This window comes from Mandrillus leucophaeus, unplaced genomic scaffold (assembly GCF_000951045.1).
Source record: "Mandrillus leucophaeus isolate KB7577 unplaced genomic scaffold, Mleu.le_1.0 Scaffold572, whole genome shotgun sequence".
NCBI lineage: Eukaryota > Metazoa > Chordata > Mammalia > Primates > Cercopithecidae > Mandrillus > Mandrillus leucophaeus.
In genome coordinates, this window is record NW_012106164.1 from 1,415,799 (window position 1) to 1,428,572 (window position 12,774).

The 12,774-nt window shown below is 48.4% G+C and overlaps 1 protein-coding gene across 1 annotated transcript in view; it reads left to right on the top strand.

Annotated features, from left to right (window-relative positions):
- AMBP (alpha-1-microglobulin/bikunin precursor) overlaps nt 1–12,178 on the top strand; it is a 22,067-nt gene extending 9,889 nt beyond the window's left edge. Inside the window, exons 6-10 of the mRNA XM_011998497.1 lie at nt 2,647–2,693; nt 9,550–9,631; nt 10,722–10,889; nt 11,214–11,387; nt 12,035–12,178. Coding sequence (XP_011853887.1) covers nt 2,647–2,693; nt 9,550–9,631; nt 10,722–10,889; nt 11,214–11,387; nt 12,035–12,066 — 503 coding nt within the window. The 3' untranslated portion in view covers nt 12,067–12,178. The remainder of the gene's footprint in view (nt 1–2,646; nt 2,694–9,549; nt 9,632–10,721; nt 10,890–11,213; nt 11,388–12,034) is intronic.
- The last annotated feature ends 596 nt before the right edge of the window (nt 12,179–12,774 follow it).

The following is a 12,774-nucleotide window of genomic DNA, read 5'->3' on the forward strand; positions in this document are numbered from 1 at the left end:
TGTGGCTGGTGGTGCCTTTGCCTGAGTTTTGCTTGGGTCTGCTGGGCTTGTTCCACCCACTTGGCCTGGTAGATTATGCTATGCTTGGCTCATGCTACTGGCCTGGATCCCACACCTCCAAGGAAGACTGCGACTCAGGCATGAAGCAGCAAGGCGTGTATGAGTGAGCGTGGGGTCCAGCCACTGTAGTCAGACATGCTGGCTGCTGCCGTGGGGTGGGCAGCTCCAGGTGCTGGCATGGGTGCCAGCACTCTGTAAGGGTGTGGCTGGACCACGGGTACCACAAGCAGATTTCTCAGCTGGCACCAGGGAATGGAGTGGTGCCTGGAAGCTTGGAGATGCCAGGAACTGCAGGGCCCCAAAGAGGCAGTCAGAGTCCTGGCTCGGGGAGCTCCCAGGTCTGGGCTCCCCAAAGGACCACAGCTTTTCTCTCCTTCTCTTCACCTGCAATGTGGTGAGCAAGGGGCATGTTTCAGCCCTGTTTGTGTTACAGTTAGCCTTGCCATTTGATGGGTCCTAAGCTCTTGTCCTGTGACCAGAAAGAATGAGGTATGCAGACAAATGTAGGGTGAGCGAGATGAAGGGGAGCTTTACTGAGCAACAGAACAGCTTGGAGGGGACCTGCGTGGGCAGCTCCTTTCTGCAGCCAGGGTGTTCTGATGAGTGTTCAGCTCCTAGCAGAGCGGAGACCCGGGAATGGGAAGCTCCTCTCTGCAGGCAGGTCATCCCATTGTCTCCCCTTGTCTCTCTGTCTTCTCTTTGAATCTGGCTGAGCCTGGGGTTTTCATCTCTGTCCTTTCCTCTAGTCTGGCTGAGTCTGGGATTTCTATGGGCGCTCTGTGTGCAAGTTTGTACTGACTGGCCCATGGGCAGCCACGGGTAGGCCCAGGGAAAAGCACCACAAGTTCCCCATCTGGTTCATGGGACTGGTGGCCCAGCCCCCAGGCTTCAGGCCCTTCCCGGCTTGAAGGTGGGGCTTCACCGGGGACCAGCCTCCTTCCACTCAGGAGCCTGTCTGCCTTCTGCTGCTATTCATGGCACCCAGGCTATTCATACCAAGGGGCGCCTCCAGGCCAGTGCCAGCTGCCATCAGCCCCCACTTGGCCTCCCTCTCATGCTTGTTGACACCCAAAGTCTGGAGGGGGCTGAGGCAACTGGGAGCTGGCATGTCAGCACTGCCCTGAGCGTGTGCACACCTGTCCAGGCTTCAGCAGCACCCTGGCTCAGACCTGATCTTGCTCCAAGATAAAGCAGGCACCAACAGCAGGGAGAAGCCAGGCAGTGGGAGCAGTCATCCTGGAGTCTGCGGTGGGCAGGGGACCTTCCTGGGCCTCTGAGAGTGCAGACATGCCTGGGTCCACAGCCACAGCAGCGCAGCTGCTGCTGCACCCGGGGAGCTCCTGCCCCACCAACTCAGAAGGGGCAGGGCTCCCACTTGTGCCCAGCTCCCACCAGCTCAATGGGGTGTGCAGCCCCAGCCGCACCCCCTTGCAGCCTGGGGCAGGGGCTGTTGGTGGGCCCAGACCGGTGTCTAGGGCTGGGGTGACATCGTGACAAGCTTCCTCCATGGCCACAGCACTCAGGGGTGGCCTGAGGCTCCCCTTGCCTGGCTCGCAGCCCTGCCTAAAGGTTGCCTCCAGGAGTGGATTGTAGGCCCCAGGCCCAGCCATCCAGAGTGTCAGGCTTGGCGGTCACCCCAATGTGGGGTGGACCCTGGGGACATGGCCCCCGGTGGCTTCACACAGAGCCTCCTCCCGTGGCACAGGAACCCGGTGCCCTCAGTGGGGTGGGCCTGGTGGCCGCACCACTGGCTAGGTCCCTGAAGTGGGCGCCACTCCCATTTCCTGCCCCAGGCCCCCGAAGCATAGCCCCAGCTCCACACCCCAGGCCCAGCCCTGTGCTCTGTGTGCAAGCACAGCAATGCCCTGGGCCCAGCCCCGCCCCAGGGGCCCTCTCTGCCCAATTGTATTGCTCCCCTGCTGGCAGGTGACTCAGCCCAGCCCCACTGTGACGGCGCCCAGGGTGGCAGGCTCCAGGGGCTCCCAGAGGTGGGATCCGGGGACTGTCAGCCTCCTCCCCACGACCTCTCTGCAATGATGGTGGGCGAGAATGGCAACATGGGGCCAGGGTCTGGAGTAACAGACCCTCGTGCCTCCCTGCTGCAGCCGGTGTGATGGCAGCGGACACTCCGGATGGCCCACTGCTGCCATCAAGAGCACCTGGATTCAAACTTAACTGTGTGGCCTCTGGCTAGTCAACCTCTCAGGGCCTCATTTCCCTCATCTGTATATTGGGCATAATAACACCTTCCTTAGAAGTTGCTGTAAAAGGCAATGCAATATAAGCACAACAGCAATGTGCTCATAAATGCTCAGTGTTAGCTCTTGCTATTCTTGCCATGATGCCTATAAAATGATGCTAGTGGGGTGGGGTGGGGTGGACAGATGGTAATGATGGTTCAGTCACCAGTCCGTTGCTTTTCCAGTGAATGGCCTTGAGCAAGCCACGCAGGCAGGACCATTCATGAAGTGGACTAAGGCATGACAAGTTCCCAGCACGATGCTCACCAAAGAAACAAGTCTGGGTCTAGGATGGCCCCTGAGCCTGGTCCTCTTATTCACTCCTCTCTCCTGCTCTGTGGCCTAGGTGAATGTGTCCCTGGGGAGCAGGAACCAGAGCCAATCTTAATCCCGGTGAGTGCCTGATCCCCCGACCCCATCCCACCCCTTCCCACCCCACTCTGCCCCAGGCATGGTGCACGCTTGATCCTCCTGCAGAGGGCGGCAGAGTCATGGGGAGGGGTTGAGAGGAGGCAGTGATGGGCATGAGTGTTGAAGTCAGACTCACTGGGGCTCCATCTTGATTCTGCCACCTGGGCTAGTTGCCAATCCATCTGGACCTCACTTTTCTCATCTTCGAAACGGGATAATTACACTTACCTTCCAGGCTTGTGGTAGAATTTAATGACATATGGAAAAGTCCTTAGCACAGTGCCTAAAACTGTCTAAAAGAAGTAAAACACTCAATAATGAAATAGTAATAATAATGAAATAATGATATTCAGTCCATGAAAATAAATCAATTGATGTCCCTAAAAATCAGCAAACCTGAGAACAAGCAGCTTCTCAAACCATCTCTTTTCCTATGTTGCCTTCTGATTTTGGGGGCTTTCTTACGCTTCCCTTTTATTTTCCTGCATTTTGCCATATTGATTACACATTCTTCATTCTCTTTTCTCTGATTATTTGGAAAATCATATATCCTATTCTACCGATGTATGTATGTACATGGGTATATGTGTGTGTATATCTATGTGTGTATATCTATGAATATATATGTTTATTTAGAAAAATATTCTTGAAAATTGCAAAACTATAAACTCCCCACAAAAAGACCAAATGTCCTTGTTCCTATGTGGAATTAACAGTTAACACATTAGGTATTTGTTCCTATATTTTAAAAGAAAATGACTATTGATCTTACAAAACTAATAAATGGTCATTATGAAGAATTAAAGGAATGTAGAAAAGTGTAAAGATAAGTAAAAGTTTTTTTTTTTTTAAATCTCACCACCTCAAAACTATCAGCAGTCACACAGTTTCTGAAATCTTGCCACACATATGGATAAAAGGACTTACAGAAAAAAGGACAAATGGATGATCAAATTTAGATACACTGTTATTAAGTGGGATTATGTCACAAGTGCTATTTCTAATTTTTAAAAGCATTAATTGTGGTTTTATTCGAATTTTTTGTTTAATTGAGACAGAGTCCCACTCTGTCACCCAAGCTGGAGTGCAGTGGCAGGATCTTGGCTCACTTCAACCTCTGCCTCCTAGGTTCAAGTGATTCTCTTGCCTCAGCCTCCTGAGTAGCTGGGATTACAGGTGCCCACCACCATGCCTGGCTAATTTTTATTTTATTTTATTTTTTTTAGTAGAGACAGGGTTTTGCCATGTTGGCCAGGCTGGTCTCGAACTCCTGACCTCAGGAAATCCACCCACTTTCGTCTCCCGAAGTGCTGGGATTACAGGCGTGAGCCACTGTGCCTGGCCTTCTGAATTTTTTCTTAAGGAAACTGAAGTGGAGTTCTTGAACTTCAAATAAATATTTATTCACAAGAGGATTTATGTCCTAAAGATTCTTCTAACGTCAAGGTGGTAAAAAGACATTTAAGAGGCTGCCATCACTGTATATTTTTAAAGAGTATATTTATTGTCTCCGTGATTTGAAAGACAGACAGGAGCACTCTCTTTGAGAGTGAAACTCTGTGGCAACTCTTCTTTCTTCTGTCTTTTTCATTGTCTAGATCGATACCATTCCCGTCTTCTCTGTCTCCATAATCCCATCTTTTAGGAGTAGTTCTCTATTTTAGTGGATGCTGTTCTTACCTTTAGGGAATATAACCACAGCTTCTCTGTTCCTGAGTTATTTATTCCTATTATTCTCTTAATTAGTGCCATTTCTTTGCCAGGTGGTGTTTTTGAGGAGGGTTCATGAGTGTTTCAGTCCATGAATTCTCCCATGTTTGAGAAGGTCTGTCAGTTTCCTTCATATTTGATGCCATTTTGCTTGTTTGCAACAATCTCGGGTCGTGTGTTTCTTCCCTTAGAACTTTGCATATGTTACTCCATTGTTCTCAAGCGCTGATTATCGCTATGATAAAGCCCGAGACCCGTGTGATATTTCTTCTCTTTGTAGGCAATTTGTTTCTTCTGTTCAGATGCCTGGGAAAACTTTATCATTAAAATCAACATCTTAACAAAACCTGTCTTGATGCTGAAAATTCGGCATAAAAATTTATTGGGGGTTGGGCGCAGTGGCTCATTCCTGTAATCTCATCTCTTTGGGAGGCTGAGGCAGGAGGATCACTTGAGGTCAGGAGTTTGAGACCAGTCTGAGCAACATAGTGAGATTCCATCTCTACAAAAAGTGTTTGTTTTTTTATTTGTTTTTTAAATTAGCCAGCTCGGTGGGTGGCACTTGTCGTCCCAGCAACTCGGGAGGCTAAGGAGGGAGTATTACTTGAGCCCAGCAGGAGTTCGAGGTTACAGTGAGCTATGATTGTGCCACTGCACTCTAGCCTGGGCAACAGTGAGATCTTGTCTGTATTTAAAAAAATACATCCTGGGCCAGGTATGGTGGGTCACGCCTGTATAAAAATGCAAAAATTAGCTGGGTGTGGTGGCGCATGCCTGTAGTCCCAGCTACTTGGAAGGCTGAGGCAGGAGAATCGCTTGAACCGGGGAGGCAGAGGTTGCAGTGAGCTGACATCGCACCACTGCACTCCAGCCTGGGTGACAGAGCAAAACTCCGTCTCAAAATAATAATAATAATAATAATAATAATAATAATAATAATACATCCTGGAATTCAATGTTCTCTTTTCATGTACAGATTATATTTCTTCTGTGTTTGAGGGATATCTCTCTTGATATCATTGAGTTTATCTTCCATTCCCTTTGTTGGGTTTTGCTACCTCGGGAACGCTTGTTTTAGCATCTGGGAGCATCTTTGCCTTCCACATCTACTAGTTTCTCCCCAGTTGCTTTCATGTCTTTGTCTTTTCCATCTGCATTCACTGGGATTATTACCAGTCTCTCTTCTATGACATTCATTGCATTTTTAGCAGTCATTTCCTTCTGCAGACAGTCATTTCATTCTGTTCCTTGCTATTTCTATTTCTAATTTATTCACTGGCTCTGAATTTATGTTGTTTTGGTTCTCAATTTGTTTCTGTAGGCTCAGATTTCTTCTTTTCATCTTATTCTGTTGTTTTTGCTCATGCCTGTAATCCTAGCACTCTGGGAGGCTGAGGCAGGAGGATTGCTTGAGGCCAGGAGTTCAAGACCAGCCTGGGAAACATAGCAAGCCTCATCTTTACACACACACACACACACACACACGTGCGCATAAATGCATGTTCTAATTAAGTAATTCTATAGCTTGAAGGCATTGAGGAATTTCCTTCTGTTTCTTGAGTTCTGTTTTCTTCTAGTGTCACAGGTTGGGTTCCCCAGGACCAACACCTGTAGGGGAGAAGGCATGAAGGCAAGATTGGGCAGAGGAAGCAGTCCAGCTGCGATGCAGTTACAATGCCTCAGCCAACACCACAGGGACCTCTGACACTTCAGAGATGTCCCAAGATGCTGCAAAGGGGCTGAGTCCTAATACCCCCGTGTTGATCAGTCTGGGAGGTGGGCATGACCTTGGGTGAGATGACTCCTTTAGCTGCCACAGTCCCCAGGCTGACCCCTGGGAGCTGTCTGACAGCAGCACTGTCGGCGACTGAGGAAGTACATCCATTGCTGAGGGGAATCCAAGCAGTTTATGAAAGTGTCCACCACAGTCAGGCTCTTTCTCTTATTCAGGTTATTTATTTTTTTATTCACTTCTGAAGTGGGTTTGGGTAGTTTCTGTACCATTTCTCTTCATCTTGCTCCTTCTTAGTCAGCTTTATGCAGATTTTCTGTTTGTTCTGGTACAGTGGGAAGTGCCATTTACTCCTTGGCCCTCTTCCCAATAAATTTGAGCCCACTCCCACCTCCCCCCAGCCCCATCCTACTTTAGTGTAAGATCTGGGTATTTTATGTTTCATCAACTTTTGTAAAGTCCAAGGAAATGGTGGGGGTGGCAGTGGGCTGAGGAGCTGCCCCGAGGTGCACGTGCGTGTCTGAGTACCATCTGTGTGTTTCCTGGGGCTGCCATAACAGAGAACCACAAATGGGGAGTTAAACAATGCCGATGTGCTGTCTCACAGTTCTGGAGGCCAGAAATCCAAGATCAAGTTGCTGGTAGGATTGGTTCCTTCTGCGGGCTTCGAGAAAGTGCCGTGCCTCTCCCATGGCCTCTGGTGGTTTGCTGGCAGTCTTTGGTGTTCCCTGGCTTGTTAAAAGCATCATCCCAATTCCTCCCTTTATCTTCACAGGGAGTTCTCTATGTGTGCGAATCGCCCCTGTTTATAAGGACACCACCCATATCGGATTAGGGTCCACCCTAATAATCTCATCTTAATTTGTTGCATCTGAACAATCCGATTTCCAAATAAGGTTACATTCTGAGGTTCTGGGGGGTTAGGACCCCAGTATATGAATTTTGGGGGACACAGTTCAATCCATAACATCCTTCCTCTGCTTCTGTTTGGAAGGACTGCTGAATGTTCTGGATGGGGCCCATTATCCCTGGAGGCGGGGGGGCTGGTGTGATATAATCTATCCCACAGCAACGTGTCCTGGAGCACTCAATTGCATAGCCCTGGAACTTTTACTGCTCTTCTTCCCATTCCATGAACTCCATTTTTGCTTTTTACTCCTTTCTCTCCAAAAGGCATTTTCACTACTCCTCTGTCAGGAAAGGAAAGGGATGGAGTGCCCCTCCGTTTTCTCCTTCTGGATTTAGAAGTATTAGGAAAAATTATAAATCTGATGACATACCAGGCCTGGAGGTTGGAGGGCTCAGCTGAGCCATTCTATTCAGTTCCAAAATGTCTTGTGTTTTTTTCCCTGGTTGCCAGTTTTAAAGTTTTTGGCTTTAAGTGGGACTCCTTTCTTTGTTTGAGTGACACTGATGACAATTTGGGGACTGGGGTTATGCTTTTAAACTCATTTTTTTAGCTAAATACTAGGTTTTGGGGGGAGAACTCTAGAAGAGAGTTTCAATTTGCTATTTTAATTCAGATGTCAAGTAAATCTGTATTTCTTTATCAATGTCAAGAATGAAACCACAGCTAATGACTCCCCTTGCAAAAGAGTGAAATACAGCACACTTCTATTTCCCCTGTTTCTCACCATGATTATCCTTTCAGATTTTTCCCCATACCTGTTTTTGTGGATATGATCGGAAATTGTTTACATTTTCTACCTTTATTTTTTTTAAAGAATTGTTTCTAAATATTTCCAGTAAATCACGTAACCATGTTAGCAATTATTTATTATTTAACTCTATATTTTATTGGCTTTATATCTTATTATTTCTTTGCCATTACATCTTTAATTTCTGGCATTTAGATTCCCTTCTCAATTGGTGGGACTATGTCTACAAGTAATTTTTTCAGGAAAGATACATGGGTGGCAAATGTCTAAATCCTTGCAAGGCTGAGAATGTCTTTCTGTGGTTTTATCATACGGCCAGTGGTTTGGATGAGTGCAGGATCCCAGGGTTACAATCTTTTCCCTCTTAAAACCCTCAGATATTGCTCTGGGGCTTCTGTCATTAAATGCTGTCATTTACTCTGAAGGCCACCAGGCTCTTTATTCTTTGTCCCTAGGAATGTCCAAGAAGGAGCTCTTCACTAATTTTGCCGGATTCCCCTTTTCCCTATAATTGGGCAACTTGAATCTTTCTTCAACTCAAAAGAAGTTTTCTTTTATTATTTCTGTATTGATTTTCTCTCCTGGAAATCCTATTATGTGGGTTTATTTCCCATAGCATAGAAACTGCACTTCATCATCTCTATGGTGTGGTTAAATTCAACATCATTTTAATGTTCAACAATTTTCTACTTTCACATACTCATTTCCATCACCGTAGGCTCCTGTTATACGAATGTATGCCATCTTTTTGGTTTGTTTGGTTTTGTTTTTTGGATGCATATCATCTTGAATTTCAGGGAAGGTTTTAGTGTTCTTCTGTTTCTTACTGCCATCAACCTGAATTCCAGAAGATCCAGAATATCTCCCATTTAGTGAGGGTATTTCTTCAGCCCAATCCAATTCTGGCAGCTGCAGTTTTTAACTTGTCCCACGACTTTTCTCCATTTCTCTATCCTCATCAAGGAAAGCCTATATGCCACCAGCTTAAGACTGGTCTGGAAGACAGAGAAAGTCCCTGACAGTTTTCACAGTGTTCTGTTGCCCCTGAAAAGGAGATGAGAAATTTTGAGATTACTACAGCTACCTTCTCAAGTTCCAGGTCTCACCTGTGGGCAGGGCTACTGCCTACTGGCCAGCAGTTTCCTGCTCATTTCTTCTATAATTGCCTTGGGATCCTGCCTCAGGGACTCTACACCCAGAGGCCCTCTTGACAGCTTTGGCAACCTGCCCTGCTCTGCAGTCCCCACCACCACAACAAGGAGTTAGGATCAGTTCCAGGGTCCCTTCTTTCTCTCTGGATTTTTTTTTTTTCTGCAAGCAGCTGATGATGATCTGGTCAGCACTTCCTGTAAACCAGTTGCACCTGTGCTCTGCTGTGCACCAATGCCTTCACATCTTTAGTGTGAGGGTGCTGCTCTCCCCTGGTTTCCAACTCTGGGAGATACCTTCTCTTCATTACTATATTCCTTTAGGCACTTCAACTGGAAGTTGGATATGGGGCTGTTGTCATACCTCATGGTTTTGAATTTCACTTCAGATCAGAAATCTGTCCTCTGATGCCCATTCAGGAATTCAGGTTGATACTTTTGGGAAAGCAGTCCTTTAACCAGTCTAGGAGCTGTGTTCCTACCTACACCCTGATTCCCAAAGCAAGTTGTTCATGTATATATTCCAGGGTTACAGGAGACAATAATGGTAAGGGGTCTGCAACTGCTTCTTCTCTTTCTCTCCCCCGCAGAGAGCCCGGAGGGCTGTGCTACCCCAAGAAGAGGAAGGATCAGGGGGTGGGCAACTGGTAACTGATGTCACCAAGAAAGAAGGTAATGAGCACCTGCCTTTTCACCGCCCCCCACCCCCCCTCCGCCGCCATACTCCAGAAAGGAAGGGCCGACAGTTGACTCACACTGGCTGCTCTTATCACTGCAGTCTCTTTATCTGTTAGAGACTCAAGGGCTAGACTGAGAAAAGGCAAATCAAGTACCCTGCACTCTGCCAGGGGTTGTGGGGGCAGAGAGAGGAGCAAGAAGCGTGGTCCTGAGCTTGAGATCTGTCAGCTCCATGATGAGAAGCTGGTTCTTGCCCTGTCTGCATGACTGTGTGGCCTCCTAGCCTTGGTTTCCTCTTCCATATTATGGGATAATAGCCTGTGGGGCTGAACATCAGGGCTTTTGTAGAAGCAAGTTGGGGAGGGACATGGGAATGCTTTGTGTAGTTGACAGTGTTCATGAACAACTTCCTCTCCAACTCAATCAGCAAACACTGAACCCTGCTCTGCCCCAGCCCCTGTGCTGGGCACTGGGATCATATAGACCACTTGTGTCATTTTGGAACTTCTGGTCTAGTGGGGGAGGCATCCAAGGGAGAAAGTGATGGACCCAAAAGGAAGGGTCAGCTAAAGGGCTGGGGGAGCTGAGAGGTTGGTGGGGTGAAGGGATCAGGACTTCATGGAGAAAGGGGAATTCACGCAGTGTCCAGGCATCCAGGTAAAGTTTTATGGAGGGTGGCATTCCAGGGGGCAAGGAACAATGGGAGCAAAGGCAGGGTGGGTGGGACTTGGTGAAAAGATCAGGCTGGCCAGTGTGGGTGCTGGTGAATATGTTATCAACTACTATTACAGAGTTTGGGGGCAGACAAGACCAATACAGGGGGACAGTGGGCCTGTGGTTCACTGGTAACTCCCCATGACATGGAGTGGAACGGGCATTGGTTTTGGAGACAGGGTTTTGAATCTTAGCTCTATGTGATCCTGGGCAAGTTACTTCACCTCTCTGAGAGTCAGTTGGCTTATCTAAAAAAGAGTTGATAATCCTTTTAGTGAAAATTAAGTAAGATGGCACATATCAAGTGCCCAGCCTGATAATGGGTACACAGTCAACACTTGGTCAGTGCTGCTGGTCTGCCCCTCCCTAGATTCCTGCCAGCTGGGCCACTCGGCCGGTCCCTGCATGGGAATGACCAGCAGGTATTTCTATAATGGCACATCCATGGCCTGTGAGACTTTCCAGTATGGCGGCTGCATGGGCAACGGTAACAACTTCATGACAGAGAAGGAGTGTCTGCAGACCTGCCGAACTGTGGGTGAGTGCGGGCCCCCACCCCTGTGCACTCTGCACCCTCAGGACCCTGTCCCTCCAGTAAACCACCTGTGAATTGGAAAGGCAGCTAAGATAGGGCATTCCAGTGGCAGAACTCCAGGCAGTTTCCTGAAATCATAGGAATTCCACCTTTGGATGTGGAGGACCTCGGGCAAATCATTTTCTTTCTGTGGGCCTCAGTTTCCCCATCTGTCAAAGAGGGATGAGGTGTTCTAGATGAGCAGGGCCCTCTGGCTCCGCAGTCTCATGTATGTCTGATCAGCAGTCACAGGGTTTCTCATGTTCCATGCTTCTCTCCACTCCACAGCGGCCTGCAATCTCCCCATAGTCCGGGGCCCCTGCCGAGCCTTCATCCAACTCTGGGCATTTGATGCTGTCAAGGGGAAGTGCGTCCTCTTCACCTACGGGGGCTGCCAGGGCAACGGGAACAAGTTCTACACTGAGAAGGAGTGCAGAGAGTACTGCGGTGTCCCTGGTGATGGTAGGCAGCCCTGCAGGGTGCCAGGCTGGGCTGAGGGGCTGTTGGAGTCGAGGTGGGAGAGCCCTGGGAGGAGTAGGGGTTTGAAGAGCTGAGTTCTGGACTCTGTTGTGCAGCCCATCTACTCTCTGAAATGGGGCCGAGCCTGGGGCCTTACCCCAGCTGGATTTGGGCCTTGGGGAGGTACTAGCCAGGCACTGGCAGAGGGTATGCAGGGCTGACTGAGGAGTGGTGCAGAGCTGGGTTCTAATTCTGCGCCTGCAACATTGAGCAAGTGCCAATCTGAGTGTCAGTATTCTCTTGTAAAATGGGACAAAGCACCTGCCTCCCAGCCTTCCCAGTACCTGACGCGGAGTTAGTACTCAGCTAACAGCAACTGCTACTACTACTAACGACAACGATACAATGATGACAGTAATAGCATTCCAGGGAACAGCAACCATTCAAGATGCTGGTGCCTTGATTTTCCCACTGGAAAATGGCACCTGTGGTAAACCAGAAGAGGAAAAAAAAAGCTGATCATTTCGTGGAATGCCCTTTGGAGATAAATCATCAGCAAGCAGAGGTTACTGGCCCCAGGCAACAGCTGCCTTCCCTCCCCTGAGTGTCCCTGCCCACGGACCCCTCCCTGAGTCTCTCTGTGTCCACAGGGGATGAGGAGCTGCTGCGCTTCTCCAACTGACAACTGGCCGGTCTGCAAGTCAGAGGATGGCCAGTGTCTGTCCAGGGGTCCTGTAGCAGGCAGCGCCAAGCAACCTGGGTTCAAATAAAAACTAAATTGTGAACTCCTGAAATTCTGTGTCCTCATTGTTCATTGTCATCACAAATGTAACAGGGTGGCGGAGGGAAGAAAAAGCCAGGGTGGGGCCATATGCAACCCCAGCTTTCCCCAGAAGTGAAAACTGCGTTGGAAACATAATAGAACTATCTTCAGTACGTGACACTGGCTATGCAAATTATGAAACAAATCACGGTTCTATTTACAATAGTGTAAAATGAGATTATTTTGTTTTGTTTTAATAAGGCTAGGAAAGAAAGGAGGAAGAAGCTCTGGGGACTTGTTTCTGGGAGAGGTTTGATGGGTCATCAGTGACCCAGGCTCAGAAGAAATAATTGTGCCCTGCTGTGCCCAGGGAGCTCAGGGCAGACAGCCCACAAATGCCTGAAATAATTTTCCTGTCCTTTGCTGCACCAAACACCTCCCCAAGGTTTCACTTTGGCTGCAGCCACATCCCCAGAACCAGCTGCCTGGAGCTGGAAAGCCTCAGCTGTTTCTCTGCATGGCCCTGGAGGGCCCATCCCCTGGGACCTTTCCCTGGAAGGAAAGTGCTCACTGGCCTTCACCTTGTGTCCAGTGCAACTGCTGGGCCCCTGCCCAGGGCCAGAAGCC